Source organism: Plecotus auritus, assembly GCF_963455305.1.
Source record: "Plecotus auritus genome assembly, chromosome: 1".
NCBI classification, from domain to species: domain Eukaryota; kingdom Metazoa; phylum Chordata; class Mammalia; order Chiroptera; family Vespertilionidae; genus Plecotus; species Plecotus auritus.
Window position 1 is genome coordinate 11,309,618 of NC_137770.1, and position 21,347 is coordinate 11,330,964.

Consider the following 21,347-nt stretch of genomic DNA (forward strand, 5'->3'; position numbering starts at 1 on the left):
GCAGGAAATCAGACGTGGCGTCTGTAGGGAACACCCAAGAAGGCACAGAGTCACCTGTCTGGCTCTGGAAGCTGGCATGGCCCCTTGAAATGCCCTCCACCTCCTTCCACCCCGTTCCCTGACCCATGCCCACCTCCACTGCACCCCATGTCCCTCAATCCCACGGGGCACCTAGACAGGCAGGCCGGTCCCAAGAATAATGGGAGCGACGAGGCCGGTTTGTGTGTTCACCCCTGGGAGAGGAAACGAAGGTCGTCGGCCAGGCAGAAACATGTTCTCGAGCACTTGGAAGAGTGGGCACCGAACGTAAGCATCGCAAACCACGAGCCTGGAGCCGGTCCTGGAAAAGGCTGCCTACCACCCCCCATGAGCCCCCATGCGGCCCCTGAACCAGGACAGGAAGGCTGAGCACCATCGTGTGCCAGGGCCCAGGCCGAGGGGCACCTGCTCTGGCTGCCACCAGCCCCCACCAGGGACTACGGCGATGCCACGATCATGCACAAGGAAGTGATGTGGGCGGAGGCCAAGCAGGCAGGCGCTGAGATGTACCTGGCGTCCTTCCTGCCAGCGAGGCACACAGGCCCCCTGCCGCCCAGGAGTGCCCGACAGTCCTCCCGCCGCTCCAACCAGAGCCGGTCCAGACCGGGGGCATGAGAGACGGTCCTGGGGAGGAGCCTGGGGAAAATAAACACCCGGCAGGACTCGTGCCAAGCAGCTCACCAACCGCTACTCCTAAGCACCGACAGCCAAGGGTGAGCCGTGGGGACAGAGCACCCCCGGGCCAGAGGCTGGAGCAGGGCTCGAGCTGCTGGGACGGGCACTCCGGCCTTCAGCAGGCACTGCCCACCTTCTCACCCTGCACCCAGCCTGGCCCAGCCCCACTGAGCTCCTTTTCTTAAAGAAAAGATACCCACTCCTCTAAAATGGCCCTGGCCAGGCCCTGGCACTCTGATGGCAGGAACACCCTGGATGTGGGGGCCCATCCACTCTCTGCTCCCGGACTGTCCTGGTGAAGGGCCGTCACCACCTCCCTGCAGGGGCGGGAGGGCAATGAGAGGAATATGGGTGTTTTTGCCCCCAATTTATAGATGAGAACAGCAGGTTCAAAATAAGGAGAGTAAATGACAAGATTATCCCCCAAATATCCTGTAACCAGTGGTGCAGCCAGGAGCCACAGCCACACTTTCTTCAGCCCCTTGTCTCCCTCTGGGGGAGGGGGTGGGACGTCACAGAGCCGCGATGGCGACCCAGGCCTTGTTCAGGTTCCCACACACTGCTCACCTCTGCAGCAGAGCCTGCCCTGACCGCCCTGTCCAAGGGGCGCCCTTCACCCAGTGGTGTCCCAGGACCCACTTATCTGGTGCCTCAATTAATCCTTTTATTACTTCTTTCCTCGTGTGCAGAAAAACACAAGTCCGGGAAGGCAAGACGTGTGGCTGACTGCTGGATCCCTCAGAGGCTCTAGGTGAGAGACCAGCAAACCACAGGCTGCAGGCCACTCCCGGCCTGCCACCTGCATCTGTAAATAAAGTTTTATTGGAACACAGCATGCCCATTCATTTACATAGTGCCTGCAGTGTGTTCACGCTACGGTGGCAGCATTAGATAACCATGATAGAGCTGGAAATATTTACTATCTGGCCTTTTGCAGAAAAACGCCCGCTGACCCTTTTAATGGGAAGTGGTACCATTCTTGTCTGTATCCCCAAGCGAAAAAGACCCCGGATGGAAAGCATAGTCAAGGCGCTGTGTCCGCAGAGGAAGCGCCCTTTCTGACCATGGCAGGGGGTGGAGGCAGGGAGCGGTCTCCCCAAGACTGTGACCCACAGGCAGAGAACAGAAGAGCTCCTGGTGGCTGGTACAGGCCAACGCCACCCGTGTTAAGAACCTGACTTCAGTTCCGTCGACGCAACTTGCCAGGTGCCACTGGCTGTGGGACACACCCGGCTTCAGAGACATTAAAACGTAAACACCGAAGTGCACCGGAGAAGCCAAAGGAGGGCAGACAGCGTCCCCTCTGCCCCTGTCCTGGAGAAGCCTGCGCAAGTCGCCCAGCTCCCCACGCCACAGGAGAGGCCGGGGGGGGAGGGGGGGCACCACACTGGGCAATGGGAACCAGAAGGGGGTGGGGTTGGAAAGAGCCAGAGCCCCAAGGCCCCGTCAATCAGTCCAGCTTCAAGGGCCGCTGTCAGGTGGAGAACACGCGTGCATGAAGACAGCGACAGGGACTCAGCCCTGGGGTAGCGGGTGGGCAGACCCAAGAGCATTTCTCCACCGGCTCAGTGCGTTATTGGCTCATTCACTTGGCCACGGTCCACATTTTATGGCAAACTGGCAACCTGGAAACGGCCACAGGAAGACACAGACGTGGAGCCCACGCCCTGGACACAGGCCAGCGCTTCGCAACCAGGAGGGGAAGGGGGCACTTTCTGCGTGGGAAGGAAGGAAACGGGGGTGAGTTTAAGAGATGGGGTGGTTTTAAGAAAAAAGAAAGGAGACAACATAGGTATGGCTACTCTTAATCTAATGCCCTGGTCAGCAAACTGCGGCTCACGAGCCACATGCGGCTCTTTGGCCCCTTGAGTGTGGCTCTTCCACAAAATACCACGGCCTGGGCGAGTCTATTTTGAAGAAGTGGCGTTAGAAGAAGTTTAAGTTTAAAAAATCTGGCTCTCAAAAGAAATTTCAATCGTTGTACTGTTGATATTTGGCTCTGTTGACTAATGAGTTTGCCGACCGCTGATCTAATACATTTCCGAAGATTTAAAGCACATGTTTTTTTGAAATGGGGATTTTTTTTTTAAAAAAAAAAAACAGCCCCTTTTGACCCACAATTGATAAGAATGCCTCTTGCATCCAGTCGGAGTGGCTCAGTGGTTGAGCATCGACCTATGAACCAGGAGATCATGGTTCTAGGTCAGGGCACATGCCCAGGTTGTGGGCTCGATCCCTAGTGTGGGATGTGCAGGAGGCAGCTGATCAATGATTCTCTCTCATCATGGATGTTTCTCTCTCTCTTCCTCTCTGAAATCAATAAAAATATGTTACATATATATAAAGAATGCCTCTTGCAGGTGTACAGTCACACGCCAAAGGACCCCTGCAGACATCTGTCCTCCACCCCCACGTCATCCAATCCCAGTGGGTGGGGGCTGGGACCAGGGTGAGGATGGGGATGCCCTAAACCAGGGGTGGGCAAACTTTTTGACTCGAGGGCCACAATGGGTTCTTAAACTGGACCGGAGGGCCGGAACAAAAGCATGGATGGAGTGTTTGTGTGAACTAATATAAATTCAAAGTAAAGGAGCGGAGGGGAGAGCAAGAGAACCCTCCGCTCTTTCGGCTCCACGGGCCGGATAGAACAGCTGAACGGGCCGGACCCGGCCCGCGGGGCGTAGTTTGCCCACGGCTACCCTAAACCCTGACAAGGGCCTCAAGTCCTGGAGCCCAGCCTGGCTGGGAGGCCGCCTGCACTCGGGAGGACGTTTCCAAAGTGTCTGCTCTGGGTGTGTAAAGGGGAAGACGGCTGAGAGGAAGACAAGAACGGCTGAACGTCACTCAGCAGAGTGGCCTGAGCGCCGGGGAGGACTGACAGGCAGCCTCAGCAGCGGTCTCAGGAGGCCCATCGGTCCGGGCAGATGGGAGCGCAGCTGGACATCCCAGCCAGTGGCGGGTTTCCCGTGCGGAGCCGAGTGCACAGAGAGCTTGAGCAAACCACGCCGGCAACCAACGTCCTCCCGGAAAGCCACTCTCCACAGATGCTGCCTCCGTTCCAACAGGTTCTGGAATGTGCCTGGGGGATGCCTTCAAAGCCACTAGGACATTCATGGGAGCAGCCCCAACACAAGCAAATCCTTATCCTACTGCCAGTCTGTGAAACGGCCCCGGTCAGCCGGCAGCAGGGGAGCAGCGGAGGCAAAGCTGGCCTTGTGGAGCCACCAGCCCCCCTGAGGGCCCCTCAGCTGCCCCCACAGACGGCAGCGCCTGCAGACGCCATTGCCATGTCCCCCGAGGACACGTAGGACCGTCACCCACTGATCCACCACAGCCACTGACTCGGTCCTCACCCGCGGGGCACAGCGAGGGGTCGTGCCCACCGCCTGCCCGAGGCCCGCAGCGGGGAGCCCTGTGGCCCTGCGCGCTGACCTCTGACGGGGCACACGTTCGCCTCGGTGGCTGCAGGAGCGGCCAGTAACTTGGTGTTTCCCCATTTGGAAAAGGAGACGGAATACGTAGTCAGTGGTTGGGCCCTCAAAACAGGAGGGGCCCCTCCCTCCTTCCCTTCCCTGAAGGGCCCGTCATCCGTTCCAGCATGTTCCTCCGGCATCTCATGGCAGAGGGTCCCCAGCAAGCAACCTTGTGGGGGGGCTTTTTGGAGTTTACAGTGGTTCGAATGGATGGGATGGGGGTGTTCACTTCTTGTCCAAGATCTCTTCATTACGGCACACGATTCGTTCAACCTCCAGATTATCGCTTCCCCTCCACAGACCACACAGTGTCAGGGGTTAGTGCTCGACCGACGCTGTGCCCGAGCTGGGCCCTGAGCTCGGGGCAAGCTGAGAAGGCGTTAGGCTTGGTTACCTGACATGCCCGCGGAGAAGTTCTTGAGCGAGGGCCTCTGGACCACCGTGTAGGACTCGCCGACCACAAACACCTTGTACAGGACGGCGTTGTGGTTGATGAAGTTCTGGACCACGCAGGGCGGCTGGATGGCGCTCAGGCCCTCCTGGTTGAACACGATGGCCATCTGGGGAGACAGGCCCAGGGGTGTCAGCGCACCGCCCTCCCGCCTCAGACGCACGTGCACCACGGGCCCTGCCACCGGCCTGGGGACTCGGCAGGACTCCCAAGCCGGGTGAGTGGAGCAGGACTGAGGAACTCTGGGATCAATCCACTCCCCTGGGGTTTGGAAATCCCGCACACCGGGCTCGCCATGCGGGGCTGAGCTGGCAGCACTGCGAACCTGTTCACGCAGCAGCCCAGGGAACGGGACCCCTGGCTATGTGCTGCTCAACCCTCATGGCTTCCTTGGAGGACCCTCCACACGGCCCGGGACACGGCCCGGGACACGGCCCGGGATCGGGAGGCAGAAACCAGAAGACAGTGGAACAGGAGCTGGGAGGCTGGGTCAAAGCCTGTGATGACGAGGGCTGCCTCGCACTGAGCACCACGACAGGCCCTTTCCTGACGACGTGAGACACCTGCGTTCACTGTGCGCCTCGGAGCTGGGCCCCTTACAGAGGAGGAAACGGCCGCCTTGAGAAGCTCAGGGGCTTACTGGAATGTGGCTGGGTCTGCCCGGCACACAGCCTTGTCCTCTTACACACGGACGGGAGGTCTGCGAGGGGACTGAGGGAGGGAGGGCAGAGACGCCAGAGAAACCGCCCTGTCCTGGCTGAGGCTGCCTGCAGGCCCACTCGAGCCAGTCGACCATGCCGGCCGCAGCTAATCCCTCAGCCCGCAGGCCCCAGAGGGGCCACTGATGCCGGAGGCTGCTGGGAGGGATAACAGCTGGACAGCTGCTGCCTGCCCCACTGCTGCCCCCACGCCACAGAGCCACCCAATGTGCCTGGGCTCAGCTGGATGGGGAAAGAGCAGAGACCCAGGTCCCACGGGAGACAAAAAGCCCCGCAGTGGCCGTCTCCTCAGCCTTCTGAGGAGAGGAGAGACGGTAAAAGGCCAGGTGGGGGTCTGAGTCCCAGCGCCATGCTGCACAAGCACGGCAGGGACTTGCCCTCTCTAAGCTCCATGTCCTCACCTGTCTGAAAGTGGCTCGCCTCGGCTTAAACACAACGCACAAAACGGACCAGTTCTGTGAGCACCAGCCAGGCGCACGGAGTGCCCTCAGAGGTTGAGCTGACACAGCCAGGGGGTCCTCGCTGCACTCACACCCCAGGCACCCGATGAGGTGAGGAGCCTGCCCCACCCGCCCCCAAGCTCCTGCTGTGGAGGGCACCCCACTGGAGGGGGCCCCTCTGATGCTAAAGCCTCCCAGGAGTAGGCGGCCCACAGCCCACACCAGCCCCTGGTGTCTCCTCCAGGGGAGGGTGGGAGAGGAGCCCTCCCTGAAACAGCACACTGTGGGTGGGCGGGGGCTGGGGCTGCTAGGCTGAGGGGTGACACAGCCTCCCCAGAAGGTACTGCGCATGCCTCAGGGTCCGTCTGAACCTCTGCCCCTCTGCGAGGACCAGCAGGTGCATCAAACACGCCCTGTGCCAGGCCCACGCAGCCCACACAGTGACGCCCTTATCCTCCACAGCCACCATCCGTTGCTAGTGTGGGCCCGGCACTCGGACAGGCTGGGCCATCTGCCAAGCCAACAGCTCGGCCGCACACGGGGCCGGGGCCGGCCCGGGTCTGTGCGAACGGCAGAGCCCCCTCCGCGCAGCCGGCTGTGCTGACTGGGCTGCTCCCATCACCTATGACTGGGTCCTCCTTCCATCCCGACGGCCCCAGGCCCTCAGAGAAAGAGGACCGCTGGGTGGTGGCAAGGGCCAGGTGGGAGCTGGCACAGAGCACGCGGGCACGGAGCCCAGGCCGGCCCACGAGGGCTCCCACCGTAGGAGGCAGCTGGCCTTTGCAGCAGGCCATCACTGCCTGCCCCCACGTTCTTCCCACGGCAGAGGCGCCCCTTGGCCTTGCAGCCCCCACCGCAGCATGTACCGCAGAAACCGACAAGGCGTGTTTACAGACAGTGCCCCATAAATACCCGCCAGGGATCAGGGCACAGCACAAATCTTCCACAGGGACCACGTCTCGACATGAGGTCCTGGGAGCACTGCGGTGCGACTGCCAGGGTCAGGCTCTCCCGAAGGGCCTGCTCCGTGGCTCGAACATCTGCTGCCCCTGAGGGTGTACAGTGCCGGGGGCGTGGAAGGCCAAAGGCCACGTCCCAGGTGTGGTTCCCAAGGGTAGTGAGGGCAGCAAAGACCCCACGGAGCCCCTGCCGGCTGCCTGCTCCTCCTGCCCCAAAGGGCCTCCTCTCTTGCCTCCCACCACCCCTCACTGCTGTCTGCCCAGTGACTGTCGCCCACCCTGGGTCAGGCTCCCATCCTCAGCACCCTCCCCGGGCACCAAGGAGGGTCGGAATGACTGCTGGGTGAACAAGGAATGGGTGAGGGGGAGCAGTACGGTGCCCTCTCTTCCTCCCCTGCCCTATCTAAACTAGCAGGGCCGCCCATCCTGGTCGGCAGTGAGGGGACCTTTTCTGTCTGCAGCCCTAGGAGGGGCCCAGCCCGGTGCCTGGCTCAGAGCAGGCACCAGGGAGTGGTGACACCGATGGGCCAAAACATGGAAAGCCACAGACAGGTCAGGTGGGTGTGAGAACTGCCGCAGGGGCTCAAGCGGCATCTTGCACAGCCATCCGGCCCTGGGGGACAAGGACAGGCATGTGGGGAGGCTGCAGACAGGCCACAGAGCCACCAGAGCAGGGCGGGGGAGGAGCAGGGGTGGGTGGAGCGGACTCAGCGGGGCCCAGAGACTGTCAGGTGGTCAAACGTTCCACTCACCTCATGGGAGTTGGTGCCGTGAGCCACTCTGGTTTTGCAAACTGTGGGTGGAGGGTGGGGGAGAGAGAAGCAGAGGAGTCAGCAAGGTCATCCATCCCTCCATCCACAAAGCCCAGCCCGGCAGCTACGGGGAAAACTCAAAACTCCCGCAGCCCCCGGGGGAAGGGCAGTGGGACAGGGGCCACACGCTGACTCAACAGTGGCCAGCACTGCACTCGGGGGATCTGGACCGATGCTGCCCGAGGACCCATTTCCACAGTGTGTGGGGGAGCGGGACCCCAGGCCATGCCCTCCCTGGCAGCCAAGGCCTTTACTCCCCTCCCCCTCGCCACACACACACAGTTTAAAGCCAGGGGGCCCTGCCCGCCCTCCCAGCGGAGCCGGGGTGGTACACACTGAATGGGAAGGTCAGGCCATTCTTCTCCAGGAGCCGCATGGTGTCGTCCCCACACAGGCTCGTGAGCTCCATGAAGGGCGGCGAGCAGATCCTGTCATCTGCGGACAGAGGAAAGGCCGTCAGCAGCTCCCGGGACAGATGGACCTCCCGGGACAGATGCATCTCTCTGGGGCTACCTCCATACCCCGCTCCCCCGATCTGATGCCCCAAATTCCACAGTCTGTGTGAACACACACACACACACACACACACACACACACACACACACAGAACAGCACACTTTTAAGTTACACCTCCTATAACATTTCTATAATTATAAAGCCAACATACAGCCACAACCTGAAGACCAAAGAGTAAAAACCACACTCCTTTCCCCACCTCCTCAGCCTTAATCTGGGCGCAAGGACGTTAACACTCATACAGCTTTACAACAGGACACTGTCGTGTAACCCTGATTTTCACCCCACACACCAGGAACGTTTTCGGGCTCACTAGAGACGTTTCCCCGCCACATGAAGTATCGGCTTAACAGTGATCGCAGGATCGAGGCTGCGCACTGAGCTCTTAGCACATGTCTCCCGCTGTAAGCCGTGCATCACTGAAGTCTGCAAACTAACCCGAGGAGGAAACCAGGGCCGGGAGGTTAAAGGGCGTGCCCGCGGCCCTGTCCTCTCACCACCTAACCAAAGGTGGAAACCAAAACAGCTCCTGACCCATCCAGTCAGCCTCGCCTGTTCGTCCGTCTTCCTCACTCCCCTTAAGCACCCCCACTCCCCTCTCCAGCCCCCGCCCAGCCCTGCCCCCTTCTCAGGCCTTCCTTCTCACCTGGGACACTTGGGCTCGCCTTGGGGGAAGCCAGTCCTGAGCTCAGGCAGAGGCTGAAAGGAACCCATGACCCTCGGCCTGCCTCCTCCCCAGACTCCGGACCGCAGGCTGATGTTTGCTGCTGGAGCCGCTTTCTGGCTACTTGCATCAAAATCATCCTGACGTGTCCGTGAAATCACAACTAGAAACGACTACTGCTCCTGTTTTGGTCCCAACAACCATTCGCAACACAAGAACGTATTGGGACTCAACTAACCCTTAGGAGCTAGAGATACAGTGATGAACACAGGTGCCCGCCCGCGTGGAGCTCACAGACGATGCACATCCTGGTTTACTGACACGTCAAATGGACAGCGAGACGGCACTGGCAAGAAACACAAAGCACGAAACGGGGCGGGGGTGTGGGGCAGTGCGTCGCTGAGCAGACACAGAGGATGAGGGACTGGGCCTGTGTGGGGGCAGGCACATCCCCAGGGGCGTGGGGCTGAGCAGACACAGAGGATGAGGGACTGGGCCTGTGTGGGGGCAGGCACATCCCCAGGGGCGTGGGGCTGAGCAGACACAGAGGATGAGGGACTGGGCCTGCGTGGGGGAGGCACATCCCCAGGGGCGTGGGGCTGAGCAGACACAGAGGATGAGGGACTGGGCCTGCGTGAGGGCAGGCACATCCCCTGCAGAGGGACAGCCCACGCAAAGGCCCGCTGACGGACATGCTGCTGTCTGATGCACAGCCTGGACCAGCCCGCAATGAGGACGGTCACACCTGTCAGATTGGGGACGAGGGCGCCTGGCTGAGTGGGAGGTGGTGAAGGAACCAGTGAAGCCAGCACCGTGGGGGCAGGAGACACGCCAGCCTGGCCCACGTGACGAACTGCGGCGGCTCAACCCTGGGAAACTCGACCGACGCCAGCAGCTCCTGGCCCCAAATAGAGGCAGAAGAGACGGCGGCACTGGGAGCCCGGAGCTATTTCTGGTTTCCCGAAAAAGGCTGCTGGTGCTTATTTATCTGCCGTCTTTATTTCTGGATGGGAGCGGGAAAGAGGCTTTTTTTAGTGAGATGGTGGGCTGTGTTCTGTTCAGAGCTGAAACTTTAGCCCCTGAGAAACTGAAACACGTCCGTCTTCCCTCTCCACCACCAGAGAGGGCGAAGCTGGAGGTCCTGGAGATGGGCAAGTTCCAGCCGCGTCCATGAGTTCAAGGTCACACACAAGCTGCCGGCAGGCCCAGGGAGAGGACCAGGAGTCCCGAGTCACACACCATAGCCCTGTGCACGCTGTCAGTGGCCGTACGCACCTGCCTGCTATGGGACTAGCAAGAAGTCGAGGACAAACAGGTGGATCCCGAGGACAGTGGGGTGGGGGAGGGCAGATGGCGCTGGAACGTGTAGCTCTGAAGCCCGACTCTGAACCTGGGCTCACTCCTCATTAGCTGTGAGCTTCGTAAATGACTGAACTCTGCAGGGCCTTGCTCTCCCGTCTGTAACCAGGAGCCATGCCTCCTTAGTACTTAACAGGCACTCAGCTGGGGTAACCCACAGGAGATCCTGGGTCATGGCCACTGGTCTGTGTTCAGCATCCCAGGGTGTGTCGCTACCAACCTCCCCCTCACTGGCCTTCTCCCTGTGCCCAGCACAGTGCCAGCCGGGCAGGCTGTGCCTGTGGCTGTGAAGGGGGCCTCCGTGGGGCACCCGACCCACGGGCCAGACCTAGCCTGCCGCACGCCCTCACACCCCAGTCTGCCATCCCTCCGCTCCCCCGAGGCCTGCCCCGCCCAGGGTTTTCCATTGGAAAAGGACATGGCAGTCACCTCCTCCCCTCCGCCTGGCCTTTCACTTCTCCAAAGAACGTTCCCCGGCACAAGCATCCCGTGTGTCTGCTCTGCCAGGACTGCAGCCGAACTTTCCTTTTTTATCGCTCTTACTGGACGCTGCCATCACTACTTTCCCATGACTCTGCATGTCCTGTCACCCGACCGGCGACATTTCCTCTGGTCAGATGTTCACATTTGTGCCAATTTTCTTCCCCCACAGACAGGACTCCGATGCGCACCTCTCAGGCACAAGGCCTTGTGCTGGGGATAAGTCATTTCCACCGGCCAGGCTCCCAGGGGTGGGTTTTGGAGTCCGTGGGAGTCGACATTTCTATGGTTCTTGCCACACAGTGTGGTGCTGTTTCCCAGAAGGACCAAGTGCCTAGCCGGCGCACCAGCAATGAAGGTCCTTGACCACGCGTCCCCAGCCTGGGTCCCACCTGCAGAAATCAGGGCCGTAGCTGTGTGAGGGAGGATGGCAGGCGACAGGAATGACCCCATCCGGCACAGAAGGCCACTCTGCCAGCAGGCCCCCCGAGGCAGGAAGACACCGAGGCTGCCCGGGGGGGCAGGGGGAAAGGCACATGCGTGACACTGTGAGCTAAAGCCTGCACTTGGACTCAGGACCAGCATGCAATTAATTCCAGCAGCTTCCAGGCCATCCGGGTGGCTGTGCAGGTCTTGGGCTCCTGACGAGTAGAACAGGGGTCCTAATAGGCCAGTCCTGTCCACCTGCTAGAGGTGCAGTGAGAATCAGGGATGAGGAAAAAGTGACGCAGAGTCTGCAAAATGCCAGGTGAAGAAGCCAGCCCCTCCCTGGGGTGTGGGCAAGGGCCTGGTGCTGCCATCTGCTCACGCTCTCCTCGCAAGGGGAGGGGAGGCTCTGGGTCCAGGTGCCACCACAAGCCAGGCAGTGGCAAGGGGCCCTTTACCACCCCCAGCTCCCAGCAAGGGGAGAACAGAGACAAGGGCCGGGCAGAGCATGTGGCTCAGATTTCTAGCCAGCAGACGGGACTCCCAACCCCAGCCTGGCACTAGGGAGTGTGCGGCTCAGAGGGCAGACTTCTGACTGGTCCAGGGAGGGCTCTGAGGGAGGAGGCGACATCCCAGAGGGCCTTGCTGGAGGGGGAAGTTTCAATCCATTCAAACCCTCCACCTGCGCCAGAGCTGCCGCACACGTGGCGCCCTCCTTCCAGGCAGAGTGTAGGCCCGTGAAGCAGGGACCACGTTCACGGTGAATCCCCAACAAATGAGTGGATGAGCTAACACCAGGGCTCCCACCTCCTGGCCCAGGACACCCAGACGCTGCCTCTCAGAGCTGGGTGGGGTCTGGCTTTCCTGGGCTACTCCCTGTTCCCAAGGCCCCATGTTGTATGACAGGAAACAGCCTCTGCAGGAGGGCGAGGAGGTCCATTGTGTCACTGAACAGGGTGGGACAGGAGGACTCAGGTTCTCACTCCTTCTCAGAGGTGGGGGAAGACAAGTGCCCTGACTTGCAGGCCTGAGCCTGTGCACATGATGGTCGCTCAGGGCCTGGGGACCCTGCCTCTGTTCAGGGGGCCTCCTCTGAGCACCCCCTGCCCGCACATCCAGGAGGCCCCTCCCGCTGGGCTCGCCCAGGCCTATGCCCCTCATCTCAGTGACTAACGATGGGCCCCCTCGCACAGACTGGGCCCCTGGAGGTCCTGCAGGGACTTGGGCTGCCGAGGTTTGAATCCCAGATCCATCTCCTAGCAGCTGCGTGACCCTGGCCTCCGTCTCCTTGCTGGAAAATGAGGACAACAGTAGCTACTTCATGGGGTCGCCCCCTCCCACATCTGGAAAATGCATTTTTAAATTATGAAGTAGTTCCTAAACACAGCTCCACCCGGGGTCTGGGCAGCTCCGGGGCAGGGGCCGGGGCAGGGGCAGGGGCAGGGGCCGGGGCAGGGGCAGGGGCAGGGGCCGGGGCAGGGGCAGGGGCAGGGGCCGGGGCCGGGGCAGGTGCAGGGAAGGGGCAGGACAGGCGCTGTGGCCCAGCACTGGGGCTTCTCCCAGCCGCCACCAAACGTTCCTCAGTTTAAGCAAACAATTCCCTTTTGGCGCCCCCGGCCCCACCAGCTTCTCCCCCACAAACCACCAGATTCCTGGCGTCGTGCCCTCCACCCCCACCACCAAACCCAAGTGACACACGGCGGCTGGATCCTGGGCCCTCTTTCTAAAGCGCCCGCCTCTATAATGAGGCTCAAGAACTGTCGCTGGCCGGCTGAGTGACAGCTTTCCCAGGCCTCTGCCACCTGACCCTGCTCACCTTCCTGCTATGGGCCGCTCTATAGTCCCCCAAATTCGCATGCTGAAGCCCCGAACCCCAGTCCTTCACATTGTGACTGCATTTGGAGGCGGGGCCTTTTAAAGTGGTGATTAAGTTAACATGAGGCTTCAGGGCGGACCCTAATCCAATCTGACTGGGGTCCTTATGAGAGGAGACTAAGACAGACACACACAGAGGGCGACGGTGAGAAGACGCAGGGAGGGGACAGCCACCTACTAGTCAAGGAGGCTTTAGAAGAAACAAGCTTTGCCTCGACTTTGACCTTGACCTTCTTAACGTCTATTGTTTAAGCCACCAGCCCGTAGAGCTTTGCCATGGCAGCCTGATCAGATGAATACACTTCCCAGTACCTCTCAGAATGCAGAGCCCAAGGTCACTCCCAGCCACACCCTGGCCCCGTGGAGTGCTCTCCTCTCCATCCTCACTCCATCCCCTGCACACACCTCCAGGGCTCCCCTCCTCCATGGCAACAACCCACTCACCCCAGCATCCTAAAGCTCCCCCAAGTTCCTGAGAACAGCTGTCTTATAATAATGCCCGCCTCCTACCATGGCCTCCTGCCTCATGACCAGGCCTCTCCTACCAGCAGTCTCGTGTGTTCTAGTACAAACATCTTTCTTCCACGCCACTCACTACCTTGTTTGATGGCTCAGCTCTTGTACCTATTAAATTTCCACATTTTGGTTCTGAGTCAGCAACCAGACAGTACATTCGTTGGGGTCGATACTGGGCCTTACCCCTGGCCCAGCACTGCTCAGAGGAGGCAGGCGTCAGCAAGAACCATCTCTCGGACAAGCGTGCATGTGTGGGATGAAGTGAGAGAGAAATAAAAGTGGGCTGCAAGCACTGGCAACAGAAGGAGGGGGGAAGCATGGAGTGGGCAGGGCTCACCAGCAAGGGAAAGAAAGGGGCCTGCAACTCCCCAACCTGCCACTGTGTGGCGCTGTTGGCCTGGCACAGCCCTGATAACTGTGGTCAGACTTGAATGGACAAAGCCTGAAAGCCTGGCCCATCAACCTGCAGGCTCCAGCGATCATGACTCGGTGCCCGATTGTTCAAAGTCACCTTCCCGCGGCTGTTACACTGTTAGGGGCAGGAGCCACATGCTCTTGAATTCTAAACAGGAGAAGACATCCCGTGTATTCCGGGTGAACCAAGTTCCAGCCTGACAGAAGCTTTGAAAACAACCCCAATGGCTTTTTGGCTCACCATCATGGCAGCCACCCAGTAATTCAGAATAATCAAGTACAGCTGGGAAAGCAGCCACAGGCCGGGGCCAGGAGAGGCGGCCAGGAGGGACCTGTATGACAGGCCCACAGAGGAGAGGAATCGCAGTTGGGCCTGAGACCGCGGAGGGCATCCCTTGTCCTCACCACAATGACCTGCTCCCACTGTCCAGTGTCATGTCCCACCCACGGGCCTGGCCAGGAAGGGCCCCAGCACCCCATCACAGCAACCACACACGAGACCCCAAGTGATACCCCACCCTCTCCTGGGACACCCTCACTGTCCAGGACTCAATCCCCGCCCCCCCTCCCCACCTCCCTCCCGCTTCCTCCAGATACGTCAGAATATCTGCTCTTAGTATCGATTCCCCCAGTTACACGTAGGAATTGTCCCTTGCTCCGTGCCCACATCCCCTAATACCCACTTCCACATTCTGCGTTCCCTTTACAGTAGGAGACACATCTGCCCGCAGCCCAAGGGCCCTGCAGGCCAGGTGCTGAATTGGGGGGAAGGGGAATCTTCGGGCTTTAGAAGGTGAAAACAATTGGAGACAGGTCATATGTATCTTCATGCCCATTCAAAGCCCCAGATGAGAAACCGGTGAAAAGTTCCAGCCCTTGCAGCCAGCATGCCCTGGGGAGCCTGACTCATGGAAACCCCTTGGAAATCGGCCAGGGCTTGGGTCAGGCCCAGGAGAAGCAGATTCCCCCGCCTCCTCTTTCTCCCCGCTCCTCGCCCCTTGTAGCTATGGGCATGCGCGGCGATGGACTAAGTGCCTGGATTCTGAGCCTAGGTCCATTGCCTCACCCTGACTACTTGCCTCTCTGTGCCCCAAGGCCCCTCTCTGTAATATGGGGATAACAGGCTCACCCACCACCCAGGTCCCCGTGCGTCCCTGCACGCTGGCCGAGTGTACGGTTGCACTAATGAGCACTAAGCAAGGCTGTGCTGCTGTTAGAGTTGGGTCTGCTCCCCTATTCACTGGGGTCCAATCAACATCCAGGATGTGGAACCTACAACGGGGCCGCCGCTCTCAGGAGCTGGGATTGTCTCGTGTCAGGTGTCCCCTGTGGGGTAAGGAGAGAAGGTCCTACCTGGCGTCTCAGCACTGAGGCGCTCAGACAGAGACCAACAAGGTGGTCCACGGGGAACTGGGCTCTGAAAGGCAGCTTGGGGGAAGCTGGATTTACAGGTGGGGCTGCGGCTGCTCATCCATGGAGGAATCGGAGGCCTAGGAAGTTACGTTCTTCAAGGTCAAAAGCAGGATGTGGCAGAGCGGGCGTCCCAGGCAGGCAGCCTGCTCCACAGCCATGCCCTTCCCCATGCCCTTCATCACTTCTCCCCACCCTCCTAGTCCCCTGGAGACTCTGGGCCTACAAGGGGTTAGGGACGGTTCCGTTCCTGTCTCAGAGCCCAGGAGACAAGGCCATTGAGCTGGCTGTGTGTTCCCAGCACAGGCGGACAGACCCTTTGGGCTGCCGGGGTCTGTGTGACCTTGAGAAAGTGCCTTCACCTCTTGGTACCTTCGTTTCCTGATCTGTAAAATGGGAAGAAGAGCAGTCCAGCCGGTAAGGGTCAAATGAGTTAATATACAAAACACAACAGGAACCGGCCGGCACGGAGCAGGTACCAGCTGGCAGATTCCACAGTTCCCTCCATCACCATCGTCACTGGTGTCATTACTTGAGGGTCCACTCTTTAAAAGTCCGGGATCACCTCAGAGAGCCTAGCTGCTCTGCACGGGACAGGAGCAGAGTGCTTTTTCCTGCCCAGAGACAACGCTCTTTACATCAAGCTTTGGAGGGAGAGCGAGCCTGCTCGTCCATCCATTGGCCGGGGCCATCTCTCACTCACTGGCAGGGGGCGTGGCTTTGAGGAGCACCCTGTGCATAGAATACAAAGTTGGATCTGGGCTGCTGGTCCCCAGCAGGGCCAAAGAACCAGAGCTGGCAATGAGGGGTGAGCAAAAATGACAGGGACAAGCCGGCCTGACAGGGTGAGTGGCCTGGGTCTGAGCTCTGAGGCGCAGGGTGCGAACTCCTCAGCGTCTCCTCCAAAAGCTCAAGAGGAGGGGTAGGGGAGAGAAGGCGCTGGGGGGGGGAGGGGCCTCCAGACACCCAATGTGGCAGTGGGACCGGTGAGAGGGTGAGGGGGCCTGGCCCCAGCACCAGCAGGGCTCTCCCAGGGGGTACCGTTCTGTTCCTGCTGCTAACTTGCTCTTACCTGGCTGGCCTCGGCCTCCTGAACCTGCCCCAGGAACCTTCCTCCCTTCACACCTCCGCTGCTGAACCGGAATCCTTGCTGCTGAAGCCTGGGGTCTGGCCGGGCTGGAGGCTTATTAACGCTGGTCGACTACAAGCCCCACCTCGGCCTTTCTCAGTTCCCATGGCGGCATCCGCTCACCAGAGCCCACAGCACTGCCCTGCTCTGCCAGCTGGCTCTGCGCACCACGGCTGCGGCTTGTACTGTGTTTCCTTCTCCTTTCCTCACCCTTTGCCCACCCTAAACGCAATGCCTGTCACCAATGCCTGACAATGCCACCCCTCCAGCATCTCTGGGCTGTCCCCTCTACTCCTGCCCACCGCCACCCGCTCGCCCCCACCAGGCCCTTAGCATCTCTGCCCCAGCCTCCTGCCTCCAACCACTGCTACGTCCACACTGCGTCGGAGGGTGACCCCTCCAGCAGCACGGACAGTCCATCTCTCCTGACCACCCTGCTCGCTCTCTGGAATGGCAGCCCCCCTTTCTCCTGCCAGGCCCAGTTTCAGGCCCACTTCAAACATCACTCCTCAGCAGCTTGTTGCCACAGATGGCCAGGGACCCCACCTTCCCTGGCCCCAGCCCATCACCCCACCTGCCACAGGTCAGCTCCTCGTGTGTCTGCTTCTCCTGTATTGGATTCTTGAAAACACCCTTTCTCTGTTTGCACATTTATTGAACACCTACTATGTTCCAGGCCCTGCTCTGGGGATTCAAGGTCCCCAAAGACACACTGCCTGTCCTTAAGGCCTTCGGTTGGGTAGGAAGAGAGAAGTGAGAGAACATAACATACAGTGGGATGGCTGTTGTGACCGAGGGCAGCAGGGGTCTATGGGGACAGAGAGGGAGGGCACTGAGGCCCACGCAGGGAAGGAAGGATGCAGCAAGGAGGGCTACCTGGAGGAGGTCGCCTGAGCCAAATCCCGAAGCTAGAAATAGTGAAGGTGTTCCAGAAGAGGAAACCAAGGACAAAGATCAAAGGCCAAGAGGGGGCTGCTGAGAAGTCTAGCATGGCTGCAGCGAGGGGAGTGAGGGCCAATGTGGCAAGTGATGTCACGGGGGGGGGGGGGGGGGGCAGGGGCCTCATGCACTGGCCACAGAGATAGAGAGACTTCATGTCAATTAACTTAACTTGGACGTGTGCAAAGAAAACTCTTCTGTGTGCTCAGGGTGACGGGCAGAACCCTCAAATGGCCCCCAGACTCTGTCCCCTGCTGTGCACGCCCCGTCATCACCCGCCTGACATTTCCCCGTCAGACATCGCCCTGGTCAGGGGCTGAGCAGTGTTCCTCCCGTCTGACGCGCCAGTGACCGGTTTCATCTTGAGGGGACGGAGTGCTGTAGCAGAGGCCAGACACGGCCCAGGTGGAGGCACGGAGACTCCGGAGCCCGCTCCGGCCTGTGGGACGGCTGCTGGAAACGTGGATTAACTCCGCGGCAGCTGCTCCGTGATTGACGGCCCCTTCCGGACCCAGGCAGACACTGGCTGGCCCCACTCAGCTCCGACTCCCACGCGCAGCAGCCTTTTTTTCCCCAGGCATTTTTAAAATAGTATTTGAAGTGCTCCCTCTGGCAGCACATATTTTAAAAGCAGAGCAGAAAACGTGAGCCTGGCCCCGGTGCAAAGAGGAAGCTTCCATCAATGAAACGGTCCATATTCTGAAACAGTGAGACACTTTCCTTAATCCAAACGGGGCTCTAATCAATCAATAAGAAAAACACCAAAACCCAATAGAAAAATGGGCAAACGGCATGAGAAGATTCACGCAGAGAAATGCAAACGGCCAATCATAAACACGTGAAGAGCTGCTCGGTGTTGCCAATAGTGGAAGCAATGCGAGTTGAGCTAGGCATCATTCCCTGGCAGGCAGGCGCAATTAGGAGTGAAGTTTGTTCAAACTTTCTGAAGAGCCATCGGGCAAGATCTGCCAACCTGGGAAATGTTTATGATAGTCTTTGATGGAAAAATTCCACTGCTAGGGATTAATTCTAGAAGTATGCGAAGATCTATGTTTACTGCAGTTTATTTTCTTAAAAACCCAAATCGAGCTGGAATGACCTAACAAGCCCAATATAGCCGAGTGAGTTACGACGCGTTCGCCCACATGCTGAAATATGCTGCCGACAATAAGGGCAGGGCAGACCTGACCTCCATCATCTTTACGGGCTGACGTGGGAAGAAGCCAAGATATCTATTAAGTGAGAAAAAAACAAGTCTTATGAGAACATATGTAACATGACACTGTCCCTATTTTTTTTTAAAGCACAAATAGTATTTATTTGTGCAGGAGAAGGGTCTAGCAAGCTGGATTTCACAGTTAGAATGTATCTGGGAAGCGAGGCTGAGGTTGAAGAGGCTTGAGTTCCAGGGAACAGGGCCCGGCCCGCTGACAGGGACTCCTAGTCGGATCTGTGCCTGTGCGCACTGGAGGTGAGCGCCCTCGGGGGCCTGTGGTCGGGCACTCCCGTGTGTGCTGGGTGAGCTGGCCCCTCTCAGAAGCCCTGCAGAAAGCTGGGCTCTACTCCACTGATTCTAAGACGTGTGTGTGTTTTTCACTGCCCATCACTGAAGGTGAAATGTTTCATGATCGATGGCATGTCACAATGTAGCCAGCAGTTTTTCCCCAGGGCAGGGCTGGATTCAGACCCATAAGCCTCCTGATGTGGAGGAGGTACCTACCTGGGCTGGGCCCGCAGCCGGTGCTCAACCTGCCCTGGTGTGTGTGGGGGGGTGTTTACTGTAGGGCCCTCCACCTTCACCTGAATGGGGGTCTCTGCCTGGGTGGCTGCTGGCAGCAACAGTTTCTCTCTGGGAGAGGAACCAGGAGCCAAGTGCCCACCCAAAGGCCCCACCTCCCCATCAGCTTAGGGGACCCATGCCACTTCCATGACCACCTGCTCCAGGAGCTTGGCCTGGCCTGGTGCCCTGTCCTCCCTCACACCAGACCTCCTGATGGGGGGGGGCAGTGTCTTCTCAGCTTTGCCAGGCATCCTAGGGGCCAACTCCTCAGAAACCTACGTGAGGTGTGAAGCATTTTCCTAGTGGCTGATCCAAAACTCCAGCCTCCTGCACAAAAGCAGGGCTAGAAGCCGGCCCTGACCCAGAAACGCAGTCTGCGGGGGCATACCCCCATCCTGTTGGTCCTCCTCGACTCCAGCCCCCCACTACCCACCACCCGCTTCGCCACATCTCCCACCCCAAACCACGAGGACTGGGAGTCCCATCTAACAGCATCTAACTCCGAGCCACACGCTGCAGGGACTGGAACCGGACCTCCCCACGGTGGTGCTGACAACCTTGCAGACGTGCAAACAGCTCCGACGGCAGTCACTGCCCGGCCACCCGAGGGAGCTGAGATGTGAGCCAGGCCTGTAAGCACAACAGCCCTGCTCTTTCCCACTCCATATGTGCTGCTGCTCTCAAAAACCAGGCAGGATCTCTGTTCCCTCCGGAACACAGGGCAGAGCTGCTGGTGGACACCAAGGGCCTTCCCTGGTCAGTGCCATTGCCTGGACACCAGAGGGCGCCCGGGAGCCGTGCGACCTGCCAATGTGGAAGGCTCTGGAGGCTCTGGGGATCACTGGCCCTCAGGCAGAAGAGCCCCCACTGTATCTACTATATCCAAGGCCTTGGTCACTCCCCTCCTCTCCCCGCCAGGCTCATGGAGGAAGCAGTACCCACAAGGACTGGAAGTCCCATTCAGACACTGGCTAAGAGCACAGCCAGAGGTGTGGGTTCGAATCCCAGCTCTGCCCCCTAGTAGCTCTGTGGCCTCAACCAACATAAGTTCAATGCACTCCAGTGTCCTCACCACTATGGGGTGACAGAAGCTCATAGGTCATGGTGATAATTCAGTTGGCTGATCCATGTAAGGTGATTCTCACCGTGCCTGCCTGTGCGCTGACCACACAGGCTCAGAGGAAAAGTGACCTGCATAGCCACACAACGCAGAGGACATGGGGACCTGAGCTCAGGCCTCAACTTCAAGCCCCCTCCCCCCCCCCGCCCCCCCGCCGCACCTCTCCCACCCAGAGCACCTTGCAGCTCGCCATGGGTGGGCAGGACAGCCAGACCCCACCTCTGAGTGAAAGGCCCCTCAGCTACACACACACACACACACACACACACACACACACACACACACACACAGGTCAGACGCGCTGTGGGAATTACTTCTCCTGGGCTGTGGGGAATGTTGTTTTCTCTCACTTGGTGTCTGGATTACTCCATTTCAATCCCGCCCTGATTAAATTCCCATAAAACCACAGGCAGCGTCGCTCAGGCTGTGGTGTGCACAGCCCTCCCCAGAGAGGCCCACGTCCAATGGCCATCTGTCACCTCCAGAGCACACGTGTGGGAGGCTCGGGAAAAGGAGACCAGGAAAGCGACCCTTAGCCTGCAGCTGCCATCAGCTTGCAAGAGCCTCTGGAACCCTTTGCCCTGTGGTCTGAGGCAGGTCCCCAGCGACTGCCCCAGGACCAAGGGGACAAACTTGTATCATCCAATCACAGCCCAGGTGCTTTCTCACAGCAGGACCAGGAGCTGGCGACAGCCTGGCCCAGAATCGCTGGGCATGGAGTGGCAGAGCCCCTCTCAAAGTCGCAGGCCTGAAATGCAGAGCGGGTGTCATTGAGAAAAAGACCTGTGAAGGTGGGCACGGGACGAACGTGCCCTCCTCTCGCCTGCCCCAGGCAGGTTAATTTCTGGGCGGCTCCCGCCCTTGGTTTGAATTGGATCCAGGTTCAGTGCCAGCTGTGCCTCTGGCTAAGGGGTGTGGGTGCAGCCCCACCCAGAAGCAGTGGGCTACGCGGGGAAACCCATGGTCCAGGAGCTCTGGGGTGAGTCACTCTACGTCTACTGACCTCTTTGGAGAAGGACTTACTGCTGAGGTCACAGGCTGGGGCCACGCCCCCCGGCCCACAGCAGGGAAAAGGGTCATTCTAGGTCACTCAACCCCAGGCAGGAATGCATTTTAGCATTTCAGCTGGGCACATTTCCCCACTGTCCTGT

General features: G+C 59.4%; 1 protein-coding gene across 2 annotated transcripts in view; it reads right to left on the reverse strand.

The window, feature by feature from the left end:
• The window catches only part of ITPK1 (inositol-tetrakisphosphate 1-kinase), a 138,386-nt gene that overhangs the window by 8,436 nt on the left and 108,603 nt on the right, over positions 1-21,347 (reverse strand). For both annotated transcript variants that reach the window (XM_080657045.1, XM_080657046.1), the window contains 3 exons: positions 7,905-8,003; positions 7,509-7,549; positions 4,582-4,747 (listed from right to left, as the gene is read on the reverse strand). In XM_080657045.1, the coding sequence (XP_080513171.1) occupies positions 4,582-4,747; positions 7,509-7,549; positions 7,905-8,003 (306 nt within the window). The remainder of the gene's footprint in view (positions 1-4,581; positions 4,748-7,508; positions 7,550-7,904; positions 8,004-21,347) is intronic.